Source organism: Dromaius novaehollandiae, chromosome 26, assembly GCF_036370855.1.
Source record: "Dromaius novaehollandiae isolate bDroNov1 chromosome 26, bDroNov1.hap1, whole genome shotgun sequence".
NCBI classification, from domain to species: Eukaryota; Metazoa; Chordata; class Aves; order Casuariiformes; family Dromaiidae; genus Dromaius; species Dromaius novaehollandiae.
This window is the reverse complement of record NC_088123.1, coordinates 4,308,473-4,332,610: the sequence shown is the minus strand read 5'-3', so window position 1 is coordinate 4,332,610 and position 24,138 is coordinate 4,308,473. Positions and strand designations below refer to the sequence as shown.

The following is a 24,138-nucleotide window of genomic DNA, read 5'->3' as shown; positions in this document are numbered from 1 at the left end:
AGCCGGGCTTCATTTTGCCCGTGGAGGAAGCTGCGGCCGCCCCAAACTCTGCCGCCCGCCCGAGCAGGCGCATGCGGCTGCGGGTGGAGCTGCTCCTGCAAATATTTAGTGCAAGATAACGAAACGAGAGCGCTGTATAAACAAACAAACAAAAAATCCCACAACAGCCCTTCGGTTTGGAGGACAGAGGTTTTGTGTAGTTCTTATGTATATTTTTATACTGCTTGGAGAAACTTCATTACCAAAAGTCTCTCTTCTGTGTTGGGGGGGGGTCAAGTTCAGTAGCACAATTTTAAAGCAAAATTACTCTTTGGGCATTTTAAATGCTTATTTTTTTATAAGCCTCAAAACAATTATAGCAAATGAGACCTGACTGTGTACAGCAATGGTGTAAGAAACCAGGTTTAGTGGAGGTTTTAGAAGATTTTAAATATATATTTTTTAAAGATGCTATAGAAATCCTCTAATCTGATACCAAGCAGTGGTGTGTGATTCTCTCGTGGCAAGACCAGCGTTTTGCCTGCGTGAAAACTCGAACAGAAATGTTTTTTTGCCTGCTTCGCTGTGCAGAAGGTTGCGTTAGGAGCTGTATTTTTAAACTCTAAGCTAAGGCATTACGCAGCTGGGCCCCTTTTGCGATACGTAGCGCTTCTGTCCGTAGAGCGGGATGATTTTACGCGCCTGCAGCTGGGGAGCTGGGGGCAGCTCTGCATCTGCAGCCGGTGCAGGCTGCGGTTCAGCAAAGCGTTCGAGCCGGGGTCTCTGCGGGGGGACGACGCCGCGGCCAGTCGGTCCCGCTCAGCGAGGCCGGGCGGCGCGGGGACGCCCTGCTGCCCTGTCCCTGGCTCGGCAGCGCGTCGCGGGCTGTGGCTGGCGGCGGTGGCCTCGACTCGCGGGGTGAGCCGCTGCCTTCCAGCCCTGCCTCGTGCTGCTGCCTTGCTTTGACCCCGGATAAACCGGCGTCTGAAACGTTCCCACTGAAATAGCAATACTTGAAGCATTACGAGGCGCCCGCATTACCCTGTGACTGCGGACGTGCCCCGGCCGTGGCTGTAGGGAAAGCTTTTAATCAAACACGCTGAGAAGTTTCTGCTCCTTTTTTTGGTCTGGCAGCGAGGACGAGCGCCAGAGGTGTTTGCTGTGCGGTCTGGTTGTAGCCTAAGGGGGGGGGCCTCTAACCTCCAACCCAAATGTTGCCACGGGATGTTATGTGAATGTGTTTAAATGAAGAAGGGAAGGTCAAATTATGAATATTGATATGAAGGGAAGCACAAATCTATATATATAGAGAGAGAGGAAGACGAGAGACTGATGTCTGCCTTGCCCATCAGTCTGTCTCCTTCCTCCGGTAAGAAGTGCTGCTTTGTGGATGTAGGCTGGCTTTTGTTTTGCTTAGTCGTGCCATTAAGATGCATTTTCTCCGCATGGCTGGTGTTGCGCTGGGGTGCCCGCGGGCCGCGCAGGCAGCAGGCTGGGGGAGAAGCGCGCCCGAGAGGGCGACCTTTCCTCCTGAGCAATTGTTCTCCCGCGGTACTTTGGACGGGGTTTTATTGTTACTGTGTTTTTTACAAGCAACAAAATCTGGGGCCTGGCAAGACAAACTTGCTTCTACCCTTTTTGGAGTCCAAGGCCACGTACGAAGTGAAACATCTCCGGTAACCCAAAGCCTGAGAGCACCTGGGCTGCACCAAGCTCATGCCAGGCAGCAGCCCACAGATTGCAAACCTAGAGGGGATTTGGTCTGGTGTAGCCTGATGCCTCTGTGCTGCACCATCTCTTATCAGGCAATCACGATGTGCTGGGGCTATTGGAGAGAGAGGAGAGGATGAAAAGAGCCCGTGGGTGGGAGGTGAGTGGAGGCAGGAGTGATGCCCAGCCAGAAGCCACCAGTCCCCATGCCGCTGGTGGTGAAGGAAAGCAGCGGGAGTCGCGCTGGCCTCAAACACAGAAATTGCATCTTAATGGGGACGCTGGCTCCATGTGGGGCAGGGGGAGTTAAATAAAGCCAAAGACTGTTCGGCTGCTAGCAGAAATGAGTGACTAGTTTCATCTGATGTTCTGTAATTCAGTGTTTACAATATTTATTTTTAGTAATTGACTGCAATTATATATATATATAGGCTTCCTTATTTTTGTATTTTACATACTGTTTTCTTGAGTGTGGTATTGTACTTCTCAGCTCCCCTTTGCCACAATTGCTGCTCCTAGTCAATGACAAATAAAAGAGAACAAAAAGCAACACGTTTTCTGGGTAAGTTGTGATGTGTTTGGGTTTTTGTGCTCCTCTCTCCTGTCCCTCATAGCCAGCCCCTCGCCAATCCCTCAGGAATGGCACCTGCACCCCTGGCCCCATCCCAAATCCCTGATTCTGTCCAGGGGGAAGAAGGGCCAAAGCTGGGACGGGATGAATTTCTTTGCACTATTGCATTATTTAAGGTAGAAAAGGATAGACGCTGATGACTATCACACTTGAAATCATTTATTCACAAGTTGTCACTTTTTCCATCTTCTCTAACACTTTTTTATCCTTGTTATAAAGTACAAAGAGTTTTATATTTTTCTGACAACATTAAAAAAATATGCTACTAAAGAGGCAAAATTCCCACTTGGAATCCAAAAATTTTGATGTAAGAATTCAAAAGAGCAATAGACAAACATAAAAACCAACCAATACATACAAAAAACTAATACAGTGTACCTCTTACTCTTGACTGGTTCATTAAACCAACTAAAAATGAATCCCTTGTTCCCAGCTCTTATTTTGGATCCTGTGACCTTGCTTAACTGATGTGAAGTTTGTGTTAACACATACAACTCAAAAGGCACTCAGAGGTCACAGGTTCCCGAGCTAAAGCAGGATATATTCCCAATGTAACAGTTAAAACAAGTCACCAAAAAACAATGTTTAAAAACTGGTATTTGGTTAACATAAGTATATTAAGGATTCAGTAGAATCCTAGGTGAAAGCTGCTGCTGTATAATAGACTCAAATGATGGTTAATACATTAGAGAATTCTCAGTACTTGGAAAAAAAAATCCACTTATGGGCATTCTTATTTGAAAATTCACATGCTAAAAAATAAAATAAAATAAACAAAACAGAAAATTTTTTCCCACAATATTTAAAAAAAATGGCCTAAGAGCAATAAAGAAATATACGTATATGAGATGTAACAGAGGCTTAAAAACAAGCAGGTTTGAAAATCTGTACAAACGCTTAAATGACTAACAGAAGTTGACAGACAACATTTACACAGATGTATTTGGCCCTGATGAAAAAGGACCACAGAAGTAAGCAGAAGATGGATCAGGTATTTACAGACCAGTTATTAAAACCAAAACAACCAAACCCAAACCACTAAACACACATACTACAGCGTGTGCTCAGAATTTTACACAGCAAGTTAAAAATGCCTTTCACACAAATTCATTATTTCCAATTTGGCTCAGTTTTTGCCCAGAAAAACAAAAGCAGAACATGGAATGGCTACTGTCTGAAGATGCAGAATGACAGAAAGGAAAAAATAAAAAAAGAACAAATACAAGATAACTAGTTTTGGCCTATATCATTTCTGATCATCTCTTCAGATATGCATAGGAGTATACTGAGGCTGAAGAACAGCCAAATATATTTGCTACAGTGTAAGGCCTTTTTTTATTGTCATAGCTCTGTGCATCAGCAGGGCATTTAACTTAAAGCAGGCATAGAGAGTCAGAGAAGTGCTACTATATTCCACTGAAGAGGTCTCAGGTTTCCGAATTATCTAGCAGTGCCTCACTCTCAGTTTTCTTCTCTGGCGACGTGTACAAGAAGTTACAGCAGATATAGAGTGGGAAGATGAGGAGTCTGCTGTCCAAATTCATTACGACTTGCTCCTGTAAAGCAAATACAGGGGACGTTCTTAGAGCGATAGCATTCAGATTTACAAGGAAGCACAATACAGTAGGGACGCAGGCACGCCGCTGAGTGGTATACTGGCCACAAAACAATGCACGTGATCGATACTAACAGCCATTCTCTAAATTCTAATTACTGTGTACATATAAAAAAAAAATCAAAAGCAAGTTCAAGATAATCATTCTCCTTTTCCTTAAGCAGAAGTTTTATAATAGCAACACTGATAAGATGTTCTCAAACCAGTAATAACCCTTTGTCCTACTGTTGCCATCCCTCTGTGTCAAGGATGACAAACTGTAAAAAAAAAAAGGACTGCACAACCTTTACCTTCAAGCAAGTTGGAGAGAAAAGGAGACTTTTCTATCCCTATTGGTTTCACAAGATTTAACAAATTGTGCAATCCATAACGGGATTTTAAGGCAAATCATACTTTCTTGGTAGGATTTTTTCAGTTGTTACTTTAGAAACTAGTTTTGTGACAGCAAAATGGACAATCTGTCCTATAGCATGGATGGTATTTACAAGGAGGAGGTTTCCATGCACTCACCATCTATGTATCACTGCTCGTTAGGATTTAAGGGGATTGATGATCAATTCCTATGGATTCCTTACTAAATACTGCTGTCACACACAGGTGGAAATTGGGACATTCCCTTAAGAAAACTCCACTCCTCAGACTTTATTGTTTTTAAAAAACAATACAGTAATAAATACCAGCCTTGAACAATAGGCAGACATTAAGTCTTCAACTTGCCTGTAAAACAAGACATTCTTCAAATAAATTTCAACTCCAAATAAGCAAGTCTGATGTGTTATTCAGTATTATTCAATACTGACTACTACACTGTAACAAAGTGATTAAAAAGGAGACCCGAGGAGTTCATATTTACTAACGACTACTTTTTCAAAAATGGCACAAGTTTTAACTGCGTGCTTGAACCTGCTCTTACCCTTGGCTATCCAGGAATGATAAAGGAAATATTTCTTATACCCAAAATACTGCCAGATGGATAGTAACTCACCAGTGTTGGAAGTCTGGGAAAGCAAGCAGTTGTTAGAAGAACAGTAAATTATCAGCAGACAGTTTCAAGCAGCACCATGGGAACTAATTTCACTAACAGTAGTGAAATCAACACTAAGAAAGTCTGAAGTGTCCTGCTCTAATTAATCTTCATAAATTTGCTTAACCTTCCACTACCTATAAAGGGAGCTCTTGAAATTCCACATAAGCAGCAACAACAAGAGAGAACAACTCTTCAAAAGTACTGTTGACTTCTCAGCATATGTGTATGTTTTTTTTAAGTTAAGTTTTGGACTCCACATAATTCCAAGTTCAACACATCAAAAGTCCAAATGTACCTGGTCCTTCTCAAGGGTTAGGATCTGATATCCTGTTGTTCTACTGCAAATAATTTTCCCACTGCTATCAAAAGAGGCCAGACGTAACCTAAGGATACAACAACAGTTGAATTACTTAATTTCCCGTAACTCAGTTTTTCCGAACAAAAAGCTTCTCCCAAGGAGACAGAATAACATTTTCAAACGTAACTTTGTGGCAACAAAATTAACTGCAAACACAGATGGGAAAACTTTGTTGAGGCAGCAGATTTGAGCACGTGCCACAGGGTCCGAATTCTTGGTCATTTCTTACCTGAAAGCTATGTTTCTCCGAGGCTGCAGACTGACTGATCCGCTGCATGGCTGATTCAGCGTATTTCGTTTGAAAATGATATAACGATTTGTGTAAGTAACAAGAAGGTCAAAGCCAAAGTTGAATCCAGTCCATCGCCAGCAGTACTGAAGAGCACAGGTGAAGAACAAATAAACCATAAATATGTGCTTGCTACAACAGGAATAATAAACACCACCTCAACAAATGAAGCAGAGTCACTTGGGGATGGGATTCTCAGCTGCAGAGAGGTATGCGTTCAAGGATTCTTGCCAACACCTAATTGAAACACAAGACATCTAGGTAGGCAGCCACACAATTCAGCTGTCATGCCTTCCAGATATTCGACTAGAAGAGACAAGCTTAATATCCGTTGCCTGCAAAACATTTAGTGTAAGTGCATACAAAGTGCCTCTGCATTTTGGTAATCGGTGCAGTATTTCTAAGCAGCGATTAACTATAGGTTCCATTCATGCCTAACGCACTCCCTTGAGTGAGACATCCTTATGTTAAGTGACTTCAGTGGGAACAAGCTGATGTTTCTCAGTTTTTCCACAATGCCTGTTACCTAAGACACGCATGCATGGAACACATGGAGGTTCGGACTGTAGCTATTAGGCATCGTACCTAGAAAAGCTTCCTCTTCTACTTAGGAAAGACAGGCATCAGTGAACAGAGCTGTATTTCAACTGCATGTATTTCACAAATCCCAAATGACAAGCCATGTCTGCAAGTCCTCCTTTTGCACTCTAGAAGTTTTTTTCCAAATATGGGCTTGCTTGTTGTGCAAGATCAAAATTAAAACAGTAATTTCTTATTCATCACAAAAACAGCAAGCATTTTTATTCTTTTAGAGAGAACAAAGAAATTTCTCTAATGTATCACCTCCATTACATCTTTTTGATGCAGTTTGACAATTAAGACCTGTCTGTTTTGAAAATACCTAACATGCCCAAGACATGTCAGCTATGCACAAACTAAGCCACATGCTGTACTTACATCACCATCCTTTGCAAGTTTTCTACCACACCTCATGCTGTTTCCTTCCAGTTCCTCTTTATTTATTTCCTGAGGCCTACAAAAAAAAGTATAACTTTAAGGACACTTAAACAGCTTTCTCTGTTACTTTCAAGTGGGAAAGACCAACAGTGCCGAGTAACCTGGTCCAACCTCACCACTGACCCTGTTCTGAGCAAAGGTTGGGCTAGATGACCTCCCCGGGTCCCTTCCAACCTGAATTACCCTACGAACATGAAGCAGCTCCACAAAACTGCAATATAAATCAGATTGTTACACTGCAGTTAAGCATGACTTTTACACAAGAATCTTTCCGGGTCAGAAGGACTTTATTTTTGTGTGTCTAGCTGTTGCAACAAGCTACATTCTGCAATCCTCCTAAAAAGTACAACCTTTTTAAATGCAGTACTCTGACTTACTTGGCACTAGAGCTGCTGTTAGAGAGCAGCTGCAGGACTCTGCGGAACAGCAGCGCTATGAAGACGCACCCACAGAAGCCGTGTGGAAGATTTCTTAAGCGGCTGGTTATGCAACTTGTCTAAAAATGTTGGCCCACAGCGATTACGAAGTGGCACAAGCCCCTTGATTCTCTAAACTATACCAACGCAAGCCTATTCCACACAACAGCTTCTGCTGGAGCTTGAACAGGTAGGGAAATCTTGCCGCTCCAGCGCAGCTAAAGTCAGACTCAATTTTCCAGAGGCACGTTACTCATTTAATTTTAAAATGAAAACATCATTAACCACATAAGCAACCATTGGCAGAAAGTCTTCCAAGTTACACTGAGGACAAATGTTTAAACTGGGTATTATAAGTCACAAAAAAGGGTAATCCCTCCACAAATTACATTAAAACTCCACAACACTAAAAAAGAATATATACTTCAGCTATATAAGCAAGAAGAAATGCAGCATCTCCTCTTTTCCTACTGTAAATACACCACAGGAACTCATGGCTACAGCTTTTATGAACAAACTCAGCTGTTTTCTTCCCCCTCCCCCCCATTTTTGTGAAAACTAAACCTGGAATATTACATACTCTATGAGCAGATTAAACAAATAAGCTAATCATGCTAACCAAATTGGCCCAAGAACCTCCCGCCTGCTTTTTCCACATCTTCTAACCAAACTGGTTATGTAACTGACCTATATTCAGCAACGGTGATAAAAGATTTATTTCTGTTCAATCAGCGACAAATTACAAAAACACGAGCACATGATTTTTAGACAGACATTAGTATTCCCCCTCTCAGTTCCTCAAGAAGCTTCAGAAGCTGCAAAACCTTCTGCCTTACTCACTTACACAAGCCTACCGCATGCGTAGTGAACAGTCAAGTTATTCTGTTTCGTTCTTAAACGCTGCCAAAGAGGCAGTTAGAGTAGGAACAATTCCAGTCACGGACTTAGAAGATTTGTCACCCATCTGCCATATGAACAAATGTTTAATTACAAAAAGGAAGTGATCCACTTCAGTGCAAACACGTAAACCTTGCGCAGCTACATTTCCAAGTCGCAGACTCCAGCAGTACACTGAAAACAAAGTCTCAAATTTTGAAGAGCGAATAAAATGTTTAGTCCTTTTAAATGCAAACTACTTAAAGTAGAAGAGAGTCATTTTCCTCTCCTCTCTAAAACTGCCAAAAAGAGTGAACTGCACCGCACACTTCAAAGCAAAATAACTTCCACTTCGGCAGTCTCAGATACGCAGGTGCAATCAGGCTATGCACCAGGTGAGACATGAAAACCGAGCCTTACTTCAGCTCAGTGGGAGTCAGATTTCACATTTTGTTCAGTTTGTAAGTTTGCGCCCCTAACTCTAAGAGGAAAAACTCAGATAATATACTGATACAGGCATTAAGTGTGAGAGAAAGGACAGCAGACCTGGATAGGAAAATGGTCTTATAGAACCTTGATTTTTTCCTTCTAGCTACAGGTTGGTTCAATATCCAAAGTACTTGCTTTAACACAAAGGAACAGCTGCATCTCTCCCCCTCTACGATATCAGTTAAGAGCCATTGGCATCTCACTACTGGGTGTCACGACTGCTTGCGAGGGGAAAACACAGAAGTGACCTCACGAGTACAACAGTTCATCTTCCCAGGTATTATATAATATGGACTAGCAACACGGCAACTGAGCTGCATATAAAGAAACAGGAAAGTACCCTGAACACAAAACACAGCGTCTTGCTCCTACACAACTCCAGAGAATGTGTTCACAGGGGGATTTTTCCATAGACTTTGGAACAAAGAGCAACATGGATGCAATCTCCAAACGGTAAGTTTCTAAGCTACTAAATGTCAGAAGCTAAAATATACCAAGAAGAAACATCGCACCTCTCCTGTTCTTTACAATTACTTACAAATTAGAAATCCCTTACTGAAAGACCCTGGCAATGAATGCCAGAATAAAAGATTCAGGCCAAAAACCGTTCACTCTTTAAGCAAAACTCTGAAAATCTCAGGGAGAAAGATTTAGCTGTCTTAAAAAAAATACAAAAAGGAAAACTAGACAAGAAAAAAGGCCCTGGAAAATACGCTGCTCATTTCAAGAGTCAGTGAAATCACCAGTGCTGTAGTTGAACATGCAAGTGTGGTTCTGAAGCCAGTATGATCCCCTGTCATCTTCACTTCAGTTTTGTATGATATCTCACTTTTTCAGCAGCACATAAATCAGATGGCTGACAATTAAAATACTCTCACTGCATTACAGTGACCTACTGAAAGACAGCAAAAACAAGCAAATATATAGTCTTATCTTGTATCAGGGTTTTGACAGCTTTGTAATGCTCACTTTCATATTACCTGTGGTTCTCATAGAGTAAGTCAGAACCTAAGAGCCAGAAAATAACACACACGATCATCTACTGTTAGATACACCTACAACAGCATTACAAGAACAGCTTTCCCCCCAAAAACAAAACTATCAAAAACAAGCTATGACCACCCTACATTGAACTTTAGGAGCTGAGATTAAGAGAGATTCAAGATTATGTTCTTTGCCTCTACCATTTTCTAAAGCACTGCTATTGCCAAAGAGAACCACCCATTAAAGATCTTTATTATTCCTGAGATTAAAAAAATCAGAATTTTGGGGTTTTCTTAGACTGATATATGAAAACCATCAAAAGGAAGTAATTAATATAATCCACAATTAACCTATAGAGGATGCTGCCAAAGGATGCTCACAGTGAAAGTGTAAGTTGTTTCAAAATAGAACTGGATGTATATAAAAACAGGTCTATCGCTGGCTGCTTGTTCAATAACGAACCAGCTAAAACCTCCAGCTGGAAAATTCTTGAACTGCTCAATACCAGAAAAATACACAAAGAAGACACACACTCTTCACTTATACATAAAGGGGATAAGAAATATATAATTATCTACCACCGAGCATTGTCACAGACTGTGTGGCCTTTGGTCCAATTCGGGACAGCAATTCTTAGGCTTTTCAGGTTGCATTTAATAAGTTCAGCATACCACTGCAACTAAACATGCTCCTCTCCTGAATGCCAAACGTTGGGCTAACAGAACTGATCAAAGAAAATCAAGGAATTAGTTTATTGATTTTTGAAAGGCAATAAACAGAAACAGCAGGTCAGGAAGCTATGTTATCTTCCACAAAGCATACTAAAAACCAGACAAATGATGGCAGGAACAACTTCCTCAGTCGCATTTCGCCTTAGTTTCAGTACTTAGAAAGAGACCAAGTGTTCAGTGTGATGTGGCAAAACCCAAGCGGAAGGAAGAGACACAGTATCTGATCACGGGCCCAGAACACGCCCTAAGTAAACACCTCTCGCTGCCCAAGCCCCATCACTGACAGCCCTCGTTAGGTACGCGCTCAGGAAACCCAAGCGTGCATTGCACACAGACACCAGCCAGGACGCTATGCAACGCACGGGTACGTGCGGATCTTCAGGAGGGCACAAAAGCAAAGCATGCACGCTGGTAGTTCTCCTGGAATTGCCCAGATGGCTATGCAATGCCAACGCGGTGCAGCACATAGACTAGGAAGGAGAAAAGACGGGATATAAAATAAGGGGATTATGGAGGGAACAAGGTCTTCGCAGTGGAAAAGGATGCACTGCACAGGAAAGGCTAGAGGTGCTGACAGCAAAGAGAGCTTCCAGGATATAAACCCTGGGTGGGGGAAGGAGTGTGAAAACAGAAGAGAGGGAGGCAATCGGGTCACAGGATCCCAAGGGTGCTGGGCCCATGCTCACTGCACGGGACCCCTGGGATGGGAGAGGCAGGAGCAAAGGTTAGTGCGCAGTTATCTCTGCATAAACAAAGATGACAAATTGCCTTCTATACCACAACAGTCAGCCCATTGCACCACAACCTTTTGCCTACGCAGTCCAGAGAGGAAGAAAGCACAGCAAGAGCACTACAGATAAAGAAGAAGCCTTTTCTGATATAGTCTTTAAATTTTAAGGCTAGTAAGTTACTATTTCACAGCCTCAACACATCAAAGTAATGTACCAGTGATAAGTATTAACCAACATAAAAGAATATATGGAAAAAACCCCCAACATTTACCTCTAGTCACATTATAAAGGTGACAAGTTTGCTAGAGTTCTGTTGTTTAAAGGACAGGAGATCGGCCAGCCCAAGGGAAGGTGGCTCCACAGAGAACGACGGAGTTTAAAACCACCGAGGTATGCTTCCCCCCCAAATCTTAATGTAAACTCCAAATGTTAAACACATCAGAGCTTATATCAGAGGAAGTTTTCCACTTAAAGAAAGAAATAAAGCAAAGCCTGTAATATACCTACCCAATATCATTGTCTTGTTCTGCTCTGAGCATGGCAAACCACTGCTGTTTGTAAACAGAGGACAGCCATTCTAAAATTAAAAAAAAAAAAAAAGCTTGGTGTTTTCTTTGCAGCTGGGAATGGGGATATTTATAAACATTTGAAATACAGAAATAAAATTACATTGAAATAAGTTCATACTTCTTAACCGAACAGCCTGCGCAAACCCACCAGCTGTTAATTCACTTGTATTATTCACCTTCAAGCCTCAACTACAGAGGCAATACAAACAAACAACTAACACTAAGTGACTCAGCACTATATTCATCTCATCAAGCATTCATGATTCCCCAAAATAACGCAACTCCACAGATTATTTTGTCTGCACACAAAGTTCTGTTAAACCAAGGGCTTGCTAACAAGCTCTTGGGAGAAGATGCTGTTTTCTGAATCCCCAGTACAACTCTACATGAGTTAAGCAAGAAGAAAACCAAACCGAAGGGTAAAGGAAACCATGACGTATCACAGGTACTGTAAAAACAAAAGGAAGGTGTCTTCTACTAGAAGTAAATGTAAATCAGGTTTTCCTTTGAGTACAGCATGAAGCTTTTATCAGCTACAACAATTTAACAGTTGCATCCAACAGGTAAAATTCAAAACAAGAACTAATAGTTTGTAACTCAGTTGCACAAAAGGGATCACAAGCAGCCAAAAGCACGCTATGTATGTTCTTCTTAACCTAGATAATGAAGAGGGGCAAGTATGCAAGGGCACATACAGGAACAAACTCTATGGAGAGATGGTTTGGGATGACAGAAAGCAGAAGAGCCTCCAGCACGGTGAAAACAAAGCAGGGAGTCAGTGAAGATGACAGAGGGGGGAGGAAGGGAGGACATAGTATAGAGATCTTCTTAGATGTTCCAAACACAAAGTTTAAAAGTGACCCTTGCCCTGCTAATTTAAGATTCAGACTTCCATAAGACAAAAATGAAAAATAACCAGAGTATAACTAAAGCTATAGAAGAAGACTTACGGAAAGCTACATAGTTAAGGCACAGAGACCGGATGCATTGGAAGGGGAAAAATAGGAGACAAAGCATCTTTTCTTTTTCTTTTTTTTATATATGTGTGTGTATATATATATAAAAATACATGCATGCATGCATATATATATATATATATTTTTCCTTTGTTTCGTATTTCAGCTGTAGTTCATCTCTTAATCTGGAAACAGTAGAAGGGAAAATATTGTTTGGAAATGTTCAAAAGTTACCAGATGGAACAGAATAATGAATATTTTGCTTGGCAGACATGTTACTGATGTCCCTTACATCTTTTACATTAGAAAAAGGGGGGGGGGGGGGGGATTATCCAGTGTGAACTCCTAGTATAGCATTTTCTTTTCCTCCTGCAGGTGCTATGTGTATACAGAGCATAAAATGTTAAGTACACCATTTCTTTCAACTATTCAACATGCTTGCTTTCTTTACCTTCAGGAGAACAATTTCATTTAAATTAATCAAAAAGTTTTATGCTACAACACAAACTACCCAGAAATTTCCATGCCCATAGACTCTTTCAGGTACTATGGAATCATCTCACATTTGGGATGCTGGCAGACAAGTAATCCATTCAAAAGCACACCATTAACATTTACCTAAGCCTCCTTTTAAATGACAAGCAAAGTTCCTGATTTTAACGCAGCTGTCTGCTACGAACACATATCAGCAGATTACAAAAGCTATCAAGTGTCAAAGCCTAAGAGGACAATTTCATTAAACATTCAAAAGTCTACATGTTATATTTCTCTTCCCTCCCTGCTCTCGCAGTTCTCTCTTAATTAAAAGTTTTTTTTTTTTAAGAAGAATCAATGGTAGAGCCGAAGCATCAGACACTCTACCCACATAGTCAAGAATTCCTGTAAGCCGACTTTTCCCCTTGCATCACTGCAGTGTCCAAGCCTGTATTTCAGCATTTATCACAGCTTATGAATTGCTTAAGCCTGAAAGTTTTGCTCTCTGACCTTCTGAACTATGCAAAAATTACATACTCTTTGTCATTACGTATAAACAAATCAGCCTCAAAGTTGCAGTTATTCTTTAATGATATAAGAAATATCCTTCATTTCATGTACATAGATTCGTGGCTTTTGATTTTGTGTCTATATATTATTTATTCATAGTAAAATGTTAAGAAAAGTCTACCCAGTACAGTCCTGATAAACGGTAGCAGCAATGCGAAGAGGAGTAATTCCAGTCTAGTACTGGCAAATGCCTATCAGATATCACATATCACAAAACAGGTCTATTCTTCAAGTGTGATTACGTGTAATAAAAAAATATTATCACCTCCTCGCTGTCAAAAACTGCCCCACCTACCGGACACGACCGACCAAACCACGCACGTGAATCGAACCTTCGCTCCTGCCATCTACCATGTCCTGTCTCCATCTGCTGTTCAAAGAACACTTTAAGAGACATTCAGAGCACAGGAGAACCGAATTCCTTCGTATTGTCTCCATCTATTTAGATATTAATTTAATCCACAACTACGACTAAGGCTAGCCAGGACACTTAAGCAGTAGTAACTGTCTATATTAACTCACGGATTGAAGGCTTCCTAGAAAGGGAGGGAAAGAAAGACCCTACCGCTTCCACAGGTACTCACGATCCTTATCATCGATGGCTGTAATTCAGCTCTCATCAGCTGCATTCCTTGAACATTTCAAGGTGGGAGGAAGAGTTGCTCAAGGCTATGCAGGGTGCAATCTATGCAGATCAGCTAAACCATTATCTCTGGCAGAAGAAAGGATACAGCAGTACAAGAAAGGCAAGCCAAATAAAACACTACTTACATGATCATAATGGCAAGGAAATGGTTTTAAAAGGATCAAACAATTTGATAAGACTAGCAAGCTGCAAAAGAAAGATCCTGACAAGTCTGCTTTGCCATTATGATACCATTATGTTGATGGCTATAGAGGCAGGGGGAAAAAAGCCAGCGTGAAATTTAAAAAACAGATTTTCGCTCTACAGAAAGCAAGCGGGAGAACTCAAAGACAGTTTTAAATGTTTACATAACAGCAAGAATCCGAAACAAAGCACAAGGCTAGAATTATGGACAAAGGGAAGAACACAGATATCAAGAAGATACAAATAATGGAGAGTGATAAACAACTCAATAAGAGCTACCCTAACTGACATTTGGCAATTACACCTATGAATAAATGGTATGGAGACGCAGACGAATAGACAGTTCAACTGTGGGCAGCTTTAAGAAACAAAAGTTGTGTAAATGAAAGCTAGACTGTGCAAATGAAAGCTAGACAAACCACCATGAGAAAGTCTGGATGAGAAATTCAATGCTAAGATTCAACCACGATAAGGGCATCCTAAGCGAAGTGAAGCACCGAGCAAAGATAACAGGAGCCAAATTCAAAAGGAACCAAGGCAGAGCACAAGAAGTCGACAGACTGTTACAAGGAGCACACTTAACCGGGAAGGCGGGAGGGGAAGGGGGCTTATTAAATAAAAGATAGGAACAACAGTGAAAGAACTTTTTCGGCTGAGACATCAACCCAATAATTCATTTCTCCTCTATTCATCCGTCAACAGCCAGGGTTTGCTCAGTCTTCAAGCAAAGAACAACACTTATCTGCACACTCAGATTTCAGTAGCAAGGTGAGAACAGAGCTTTTTATTTTTTAATGATAATGTTAATAACCATAATCCACAGTAAGCTTAAGCTGCATTTCACTCTGTGGGGAAAAAAACACCAGGACCTAGAACGAGGAGGATATATTTTATACAAGGTGAAATGCAAATAAAAGCACAAGAGCAGAGTATTTAACAATCCAATCACCTCCAAAAATATCCTAAGTATCTGTTAGCAAAGCAGAAACTTGTTTTCCAAGGTGGAGAAGAGCTCACAGCATCTTGTGCTTTTGTTTACACTTTCAGGTATTATTTCAAATTTTATTAAAAACTACCTATGTTTTTAAAAACAATAATGGTTAGGAAACAAGCTGAGTCACAGGAAGTTTTGTTCTCTTTAAAGGGTAAGTTTTTTTGCATGTTGGGTTTGTGGAGTTATTTAAACGCTGGTAACGTGCTATACGTTGATTACAGAGTATTTTGAGAAACTGACAGTTGAAAAAATATTTAGAACAGCTGTGTGTACATATTAAGACTTTTACATTGTAAAATGTGTAAATTTACATGTGTAAATTTAACGTTCAGCTCCTCTTCAAACTTCAGCCACAATTCAGACTTTGGAGATGAGTATGTGAGTGATCAGGTAGCTGTATGGCAGCTATATACACCTAGGCATTTTCTTCCCAATTACTCCAGGATAAATCAGACTAAGAAAACACATAAAACTTGATCAGTTGAGTATTTGCTCACCTGAGGGTATTAGATAATCTCTCTCAATAATTCTGGCTGATGCCAAGTCACTGATGATATACTGCAATCTCAAGTGTTTGAACACCGGCAGGAATGCACTCCCTTGTTCTGATTCCAGGAATGCAATGTCACCCTCAAAATCTGCAAGACAGCGTATCTGTGTCACAATTTATTTTCCTAAATATTTTCCAGATCCTGTTTGAGATCCTCAATTTTAACTTTCCCTGATGAACAAGTTATTATGGACAGGCAAATTACATTTTGCAGCTAACAGTAACTGACAGATTTTCTTCTATTTCAAAGTTACTTACATTCGAATCCTTTCGGCAGAAAGGTTAGACCAAACTTTCCTTCTTTGAAACACATCAGTGTCTTCTCATGAGAAGACAAAAACCAAAGCTTAACCTAATTATGCAACAGCAAAAGCTGTTCAGTGAAGATGTTTGCTCACTTCAGAACACGCAGACAGAACAATTCAAAAGCCATCAATGCTGGAAGAACGTGAAGCCGGGGTCTGAAGCAAGCCTTTCTAGAGAAAATCGGACAGAGTTCAGAGATGGGGGAAGACCACAGCATTGTACTGCCAGCCCGTGTCTTCCACAACCCAGGGCCATGCCAGGAATCCTACCTTTCCTACGCTTGGCAAACCAGGCATCAGCTTCAGTTAAAAGTTGTTTCAGAGACCCATTCCAAGAAGGCACGAGCTGAAGGAACATCCACTAGGTAAAAGTGAACAAACTCCAGTAAGCCCATTGTTTCAAAGCAGTAACATATGCATTATTAAAAGAACATTTGCATAACGCAGTCATTCCTACAAAGTTTCTGTCATTCTATTAAATACTTGCAAGCAATACCAAAAAGGCTACAACTCTCATCGCTCTACAAACCAAATACTACTCAGAAGTACAACTTCATAAAGCGTCAGCCAGACCCTCTGCAAGTACCTTCTTGAGAGCAGTATACACATCCATTTCTACTTGCATTACAAATAGGTTAGAAGAGCTGATCAGCTGTTTCATGAGGTTTATGCTGAAAAAAAATAGTAAGAGAGTTCTGTGAGACAGCACAGACAACGACAAGAAAGCCAGCCACAAGTAATAAGCAGACATCGATAGCCTAGAAACTTATTTGTAGTAAGCTATGTACTTGGGAGAAGTTGTACTTCATCTCTCCTTCAGTAAAGTCAATTGAAGTCTGCATACCTGAGTTCTCTGAAGAGTTCAACACTCTGATGGGTCATCAGATTATTCAAAAGCCACTCAAGGCACCTAGATTAGAAGCAAGGAATTAGTACCTCAATTTTCTACATGTTTCAACATTTCTGCAACAGTTGCTCAAGCTCCTCTATATCAAAAAGCTCGATTAAACACAGTATCATTTTGAAATACTGCTTTAAACTGACATGAACTTTTTTCATGTTTTTATGCGCTATTTCAAAAACATGAAGTTTACTTTAAAGTTTTGCAAAGTTCTAGGTAACTGTTAAAGTTGCATTTGTATTCTCTTAGGGTACAGTGAAAGCTAAATCCATAATTCAACTAATGCCACAAAAAGCTCTGAGAATGCACTGATTAGCCGCAGACGGAAACAGCTGGCACTAACCTTAACACTCTGCTCTAGAAAGTGTATTTATGCCTTCTAATTACAATAAAGTTAAGCTTAGATTGTGAACTTTAAAGCAGCTTTGCTATAAAACAACAGTTAATAATCACAAGTATTATTTCACTGTCATGCTGCAGAACAAATACATTGTCTTTACTAATATACTTTGGCAAATAATTCTTTCCAGCATAAGCATTATCTACTATAATGTACATCCATTTTAAGACACATGATTACAATAGAAACAGGAAAACTAAGTAGTACCATGAGCAGAGTCCAAGTCAGTCAAAAACAAACAAAACAAAACAAACAGGAATCAACCTGGCATTGTTTTACTGCTTGTAAAATCCCATTTTTCATTAAGATATACAAAGCAGCTTGGAGAAGGTAATTCTTACTTTTTCTTCACAGAATCCAACCCGTATGTCCCCGCCGAATTGTAATAACCACACACAGTTTTCGCGTTAATGGTTTCCTTCATTGTTTCACCACACTGCTGAATTAAGCCATCCTGTGGAGGGAAAAATATCACAAATATTTAAGATTTTAATTTCTAAACAATACATGTAAAAGATTGTGCGGTTCATACAAACAAATTTTAATGTCTGAACAATTACTGAGGTCACACGCACTATTAATTTTGTCAGTATCTTTTTTGCAGAGTATTTTAACAAGCACAGAGTCAAAAGGATAGAGATACTTGGAGCACAAAGAGCAAGACGATATGATACTGCAAGATGCAGTCTACTGTCAACACCACATAAGTATGACCATCTCTTTGGAACATACTGGATATTTCCAAGTATGTTTAGAAATGAATTTAAAGGTACATTAAATGTAATCCACTTTGATTCAAGAGATTATATAAACTATTTCAGGGGAAACAGCAGCAAAGCTTGGCAAGCTCCTATCTAGAAAATTTAAATGAACATTCTTTAGAAAATTATCTAGGTCATTCCTGTCACCTGTCGTGGGCAAGAAAAATATAACCAATACCTTCACGGTAGAACAAATGGTACAGCTTGAGGATTTAATAGCAAAGTACACAGAGTTGTTACAACATATTTTAACATACTTCTAGATACAAATCTCAATACATCACTTTGTATCACAACTGAATCGTAGTCAGAGCATTTTCAAATAAAACCACTGCATTACATTTGGTTCTTTCCACTCGTTATAAAAAGAATCATTTATCTAGCTGCAGTAGTGCATGCATGTGCCTATACTATGAATTGTTATCTTCATACAAATATATACACATCTATATACAAATATATATATATGGACACACACCTATCTCTATAAAATTATAGAACTATGCAAACTATTATTAAAACCTATACAACTATATACATATCTACACAAATATACAGATACATAGCTATATATAAATATTTCATATTCAGTACTTACAAGCTGCAGCATGCAGGCTGCTGCTAGAAGTGCAACTACTCGACTGGGTTTTATTAACACATCATCTCTATACAGTGAGCCAAAAGCCACCTGTAGAGCTGAAAAGAAGTATAACTATCAAACAGAGAAGACTGGACGCTGAGATTTGATAACCAAAAGATTTCTTAATTACAAACAAATCACTTCAGTACATGCATTCTCCACAACCTTACCTGTTTGATCTTGGGAGAAAAAAGCTAACGTTAACCAGCCCAAGCACACACCCAATAAACACAGAACACAACATGAACTAATAAAATACAGTCCATTTCATTATTTGCACAGAATATTCACCCTAAAATAGCTGCAAAGTTACTCCACAGAGCAATGTGAAGAGCAATAAAACCACATGAAAAGAAACTAAACTTTATGCAGAACTCATTCTCTTAAGTTTCTTATTTACTAGTTTCAAAATAGAACTTCTTTTTCCTAATAAACCATTTTATTTTCAATTAGTTATGTCAGATTAGACTTAGCCTTTGCCTTCAGAGTTTATGTTCACATAAAATGTTCCCACTTACCTTCTATATCAATATTCTGGTCAGGAATCTCCAGCTCTATGATGTTCATGCTGGATTCTCTCCAAGAACCGCTGAACATACTGGAAAAGTAGCCTGACTGTACGAGGGAAAAGAACTCAGGTAAGTGATTTCATTCAAGACTGTCAAAAGAAGCACATGGAACCAAAGACTGTTAATATTTACCTTTACTGCAGAACAAAATGTATTAGGGGAGCGGTAACTTTTCATAAACTTAAACATTCTGACATATTTTATCGTTAGAAAGGGCTAACTATAGTTGCTCTATCTCTGAAAATGGAAATACATACAGAAATTTAGACTACATGTGTATAATCAGATTAAGTAAAGAGCTTTAAATGGCCAAAATAGCTGTATAAGCTCTTTTCCTACAAACCACACCACCTATGGGATATAATTAGTTCAAGAATGAAGTTCTTAACGTTACTGGCAGACAACAAATCCTGCAGGCACCGGAGAATGCCAGCTTGGGTAATAAAATGCATGCAAGACATACAAATTAATGTACAAGGGTGTGGTCTCATACCAAAGACACATACACATACACCATTTATGTAAATATACCTTTTATAATAAAGTGTAAGGCATATAAAACTAGAATTTGATAGGTTTCCATCCAAATGAAGTGAAATATACTGCTCTATTTGGATTCATGATTTTCCATCTCAGCAGATGATGTGCGCATTATGAGATGCTATCACTCACTGAAGTTTACCTGAGAGATCAAAAAAATAAAGTCTATTTGTACAGTACCATACTCCCTGGCCTGTTAACTCAGCATTTCAACTTAGGGCAGCAAAAAGTATGAAATCCAATTTTGATTTTATTTGATTATTTAAAGACATCTCTTCCTTCAACATATCCCTTAACTGTAACCATATATATATACACCACGCCGCTCTCAAAACCAGGCCCTTGTTAATTTTACCATTCCTCATGAGGCTACTTTAGTTTTGTTATAACCCGTGTACTCGTAGATCAGCTCCTCAATTTGTTGAGGAGTTTAATATTTTAATAAACAGTATCAGGAAACTTAATCCTCTGTTTCTCAGATCTGCTATTCACGGGTACAGTAGTACTTTTCTTCATTTAGCAAAATAATTACAGGAACTTTAGAGACTTCACAGAATTTCTAAAGTAATTTACAAGTACAGTTTTTCCTAATTCCCAACAATATTTTAGTTGTAACAACATAATTCCATGGAAGAGAATGAACTGAAACAGAAATCTGACTTAAAACAGCAGGTATCTTAACTGTGAAATTTCATCTCACATGAACATTACTTATACAGGGAGGCCACTACATAACAAAATGAAACATGTCAAAGCATGTTAAAAAGCACCCACAGAAGCACTTAATATTAGATTTTAGTAATCAACTCACACTAAGTTTTGAAGAGTAGCTTCATGAACTTGTGATTTAGCAACAACAAAATCCCAATGAAAATTAAAAATGTCATCATCAGCAATAATCTAGGGACTAACCAGCAACCTTTCCTGCTTTTTTTAAGCTGCACAAGACAAGTCTGACTGTCCAACCCACTTGCATCCTCCCCATTGTTAGATACAGAGTTAAAGACAAATAGATAATTACAACTGCATCTGCCAGCTCTCTCTCCTGACAAAACCCCCACACTTTTCTACACAGAGATCAGCATCTCTGGGTCAACATTTACCATATGTGAATGACTTTTCTGCCTTTAAGTTCTTTAAAATGCTTTAAGGCCTGTCAAATAAGAGACCTCTTCTCCCTTGAAGAAAGTAACGAGTGTTCCCCCACCATGGCTAGTACAAGAACTTTTGTACCTACACTAAACACGACAGCAACATAACAAAAAAGGCAAGAATTCACTTCTGCTGTCATTTGTGACATCAAACACTGCAACCAGCTGGCTGAGCATCTCTCGTTGACAGTTGCATCTTGTGACTCATAAAACTAGGTTTTGTGTTTGACTACAGCTAACAAAGAGGTGCACACATTTTCAGCTATAGTATTTGAAGTTACTTTCTCTTCCCTCTTCAAGTAACTTTTTTCCAGGGTTAAAGTCGCACTTTAAAGTTAATTAAACAACCAAATTAGAAGTTTTGGCAGCTTTCCTCAGGACAAGGCCACAGCTTCTCCCCATTTCTGTCACTGGAAATAAAATGAAATAGGAAGAAACTGATCTTACATAAATATTGTCCTTTCATACTACAATTCACACTGAAATTATTTCCTCCAAACTCTCTATTTTACTTAACGAACATCAATTTCCAACCACAGACCATTCCATAACTGTAAAAACAGAAAGGGCAGAGTAAACAATCCAAAGTATCCTTGATTTAGTTTTAACTTTTGAACCACTAGCAAAGAAAGTTTAAGAGAACTTAATCAAAGTTCACAGCAGTAGCTCTCAAAAGGCATGGCAGACTTTCTGACCTACGGAAATCCCATCCAACAACTCTGGTGATCTTGCAAACTGTTTTTGATGAATCTAAATGATATCCTGCTAGACAAGTCATTCAGTCATGAACCATTCGATGCATAGACATGGCTTGACTTCACCAGATTCCTCCTGGGTTAAGAGGAATCCCTCCCTAAGTACTGATCATATAATATCAGTTAACGCACACACTCGGTGGAAACTTGAGGATCGAAATCCCCTACTCCATACCTTGTTTTAAGGACGCTTCCATAATGTGTATGGTTTAAGAAGCATTTCTGCTTAGGTTATATTTATTAAATAAACAGAAGGAGTCAGCGATAAGCAATCTAGAATAGCTCACATATACAGTACGGTGGCTGGCTTAAAGCATTACACTTGATAACAGACTGTAAAGATAAGAGTACCTATTCAGTCCAAAAATACAGAAAGTAATACTGAGAACATAATACGAGCCCCAAATAAAAAGCCTGCACAAACGGCATTGCTTTTATAGGCACGTAGTAAGACTTACTGCTTTTCAGAACTTCTGTGCAAAGCTTCCTCATACAGCAGCAAGGAAGTACGCGGACTTCTCGCAGAGCCATAGGACCATAGGATAATTCAGGTCGGAGGGACCTCAGCAAGTCTCTAGTCCCACCTCCTGCTCAAAGCAGGGTCAACGACGGAGTCAGACCAGGCTTGCTCGAGGCTCCACTCAGGCTGGTCTTGAAAACCTCCAAGGACGGAGGCCGCACAACTTCTCTGGGCAACCTGCTCTGAGTCACCTGACCTTAAGAGCTCTCTCCAAACCTCAACTTAAAAATCCACTCAAAGATCTTAAATAATTTACAGTTTTACAGCTATCGCTAACACTACCACTGCACAGAGAAGACCGCGGCTATTCTTATTACTGAAAAACAAATTAGCAGGCAAAGTACAGCAGTGCGTCGACAGCATTCAAACCTCGATGGTTCATCAAAAGTGCATATACAAAGTACCAGCTACTGGCAACACACTTTTGCTTTGGCTTCCTGTGCTTGAGTCCCAGCGGACAGTAAATTTGAGCTAGGCTGGCACATTTTCCGAACCCATTCTGTAAGCGCTTTCCGTGTTCTGCAATAACACTAACATCGCAGGAGACTCTCTCAGCCTTTTGCTTAGCACACAAGGGCCATCAAGAGACAGCTCTCAGGACTGCTTTCACAAAAGTTAGGCTGAAGTTAAAACAAGGAGCTTCTAAAGCCAAACAGTAAGACAGAATGAAAGAAACTAAAATATGAAGCAACAGCTATGCTTCCTCCTGATGCTACCAAAAGCACTTAAAGTACAACATGGACTGCTTAACTGTTTGCACCCACAGAGTTACAACTCAGAAAAGTAAGGGAGGGAAAAAATAGGAGAAAAACATGAACTCATACTTGACGTTTACAAACTATTCTCCTGTTTATCAGAAACTTAGTGCTGGCTGCAAGTAAGAAAAGCAAGAAAGGAAGAAGCCGCTTACCTGACACAAGTATATCTTATGCAAGTTCCACTCCTCTCCCAGGGCGCAAATCTTGATGTCGCTGTTCTCGCCGTTCAGGAAGAGCGTCTGGTAGATGTACTTGGAAGTGCTCTTCAGCTTCTTCCTGCGCGGAGAGACCAGCAGGGACAGGCTCCGTCACGCCCCCCGGCACAGGGCTGGGGGGCTTCTCTCCCCTCCGGGGTTGATTTCCCCCCTCCCCTCCCCGGGGCAGTTTGGGGCTGCCGGGGTGGGGGGGCTTCCCCGGGCGGCTCCTACCCGGGCGGCTCCTGCCCCGGCCCCAGGCCTCCCCCCTCAGCGGCCGCTCCCGCGCTTTGCCGTGGGGCCTCGCCCGCCCCTCACCTGCGGGGGGTGTCGAGCAGCCGCTCCTCGCGCTCGGCCTCGCCGTCGCTGTCGCTGTCACCGGGCCCTTCGCCGCCGCCGCGCTTCCTCTTGCCGCCTCGGCCCCCACCGCCGCCGCCGCCGCCCCCGGCCGCCCCGTCGCCGCGCGGGGAGCCGCTCCCCCGCCGCCTCAGCAGCCGGCTGCTCAGCGAGCCCATCGCCGCCGCCGCCCCGCCGCCGCCGCCTCCTCATGGGGCCGCGCGGAGCGGAGCGGGGCGGGAGCGGGGACGGCGCCGCGGCGCCTCAGCAACGGCCGCCGGCGGCCATTGTCACGGCGCCTCTGCGGCTGCGCGCCGGGGGGCGGAGCCTGGAGGAGGGGCGGAGCCGGAAGGAGGCGGGACTGCGCCTGCGCGACCGGGCAGGCACCCCCACGCGGCGCGCATGCGCGGCGCTCCACGTGGTCTGCTGCCTCCCCCCCCCCCCCCGGTGCGGTGCAGAAGCGAAAAACCGGGGATCTGCCCCCATTTCTGTGCCCCTTCCCCCCCCCCCAAC

General features: G+C 41.1%; 1 protein-coding gene across 2 annotated transcripts; it reads right to left on the bottom strand.

Annotated features, from left to right (window-relative positions):
• Positions 1 to 2,457: 2,457 nt before the first annotated feature.
• GMCL1 (germ cell-less 1, spermatogenesis associated) lies at positions 2,458 to 23,963 on the bottom strand. 2 transcript variants are annotated; one of them, XM_026111481.2, is made up of 14 exons: positions 23,608 to 23,962; positions 23,248 to 23,371; positions 19,321 to 19,417; positions 18,761 to 18,858; positions 17,743 to 17,855; positions 16,945 to 17,010; positions 16,687 to 16,771; positions 16,371 to 16,461; positions 15,743 to 15,883; positions 11,361 to 11,430; positions 6,567 to 6,642; positions 5,550 to 5,695; positions 5,258 to 5,345; positions 2,458 to 3,876 (listed from the first exon to the last, which is right to left on the bottom strand). In XM_026111481.2, exons 1-14 carry the CDS (start codon positions 23,802 to 23,804, stop codon positions 3,748 to 3,750), a joined length of 1,521 nt encoding a protein of 506 aa, XP_025967266.2. In that variant the 5' UTR covers positions 23,805 to 23,962; the 3' UTR covers positions 2,458 to 3,747. The 2 variants fall into 2 exon arrangements, with proteins under 2 accessions (XP_025967266.2, XP_064353792.1); XM_064497722.1 differs by lacking the exon at positions 5,258 to 5,345 and having other exon boundaries at positions 23,608 to 23,963.
• Positions 23,964 to 24,138: the final 175 nt, after the last annotated feature.

Coding starts and splice junctions, on each gene's coding strand:
- GMCL1 (XM_026111481.2), bottom strand. CDS start 23,804: ATGGGCTCGCTGAGCAGCCGGCTGCTGAGGCGGCGGGGGAGCGGCTCC. Junction 17,011..17,742: donor TTGGATTCTGTGAAGAAAAA/GTAAGAATTACC, acceptor CTTCTAATCTAG/GTGCCTTGAGTGGCTTTTGA. Junction 16,772..16,944: donor GAACTCTTCAGAGAACTCAG/GTATGCAGACTT, acceptor ATTTTTTTTCAG/CATAAACCTCATGAAACAGC.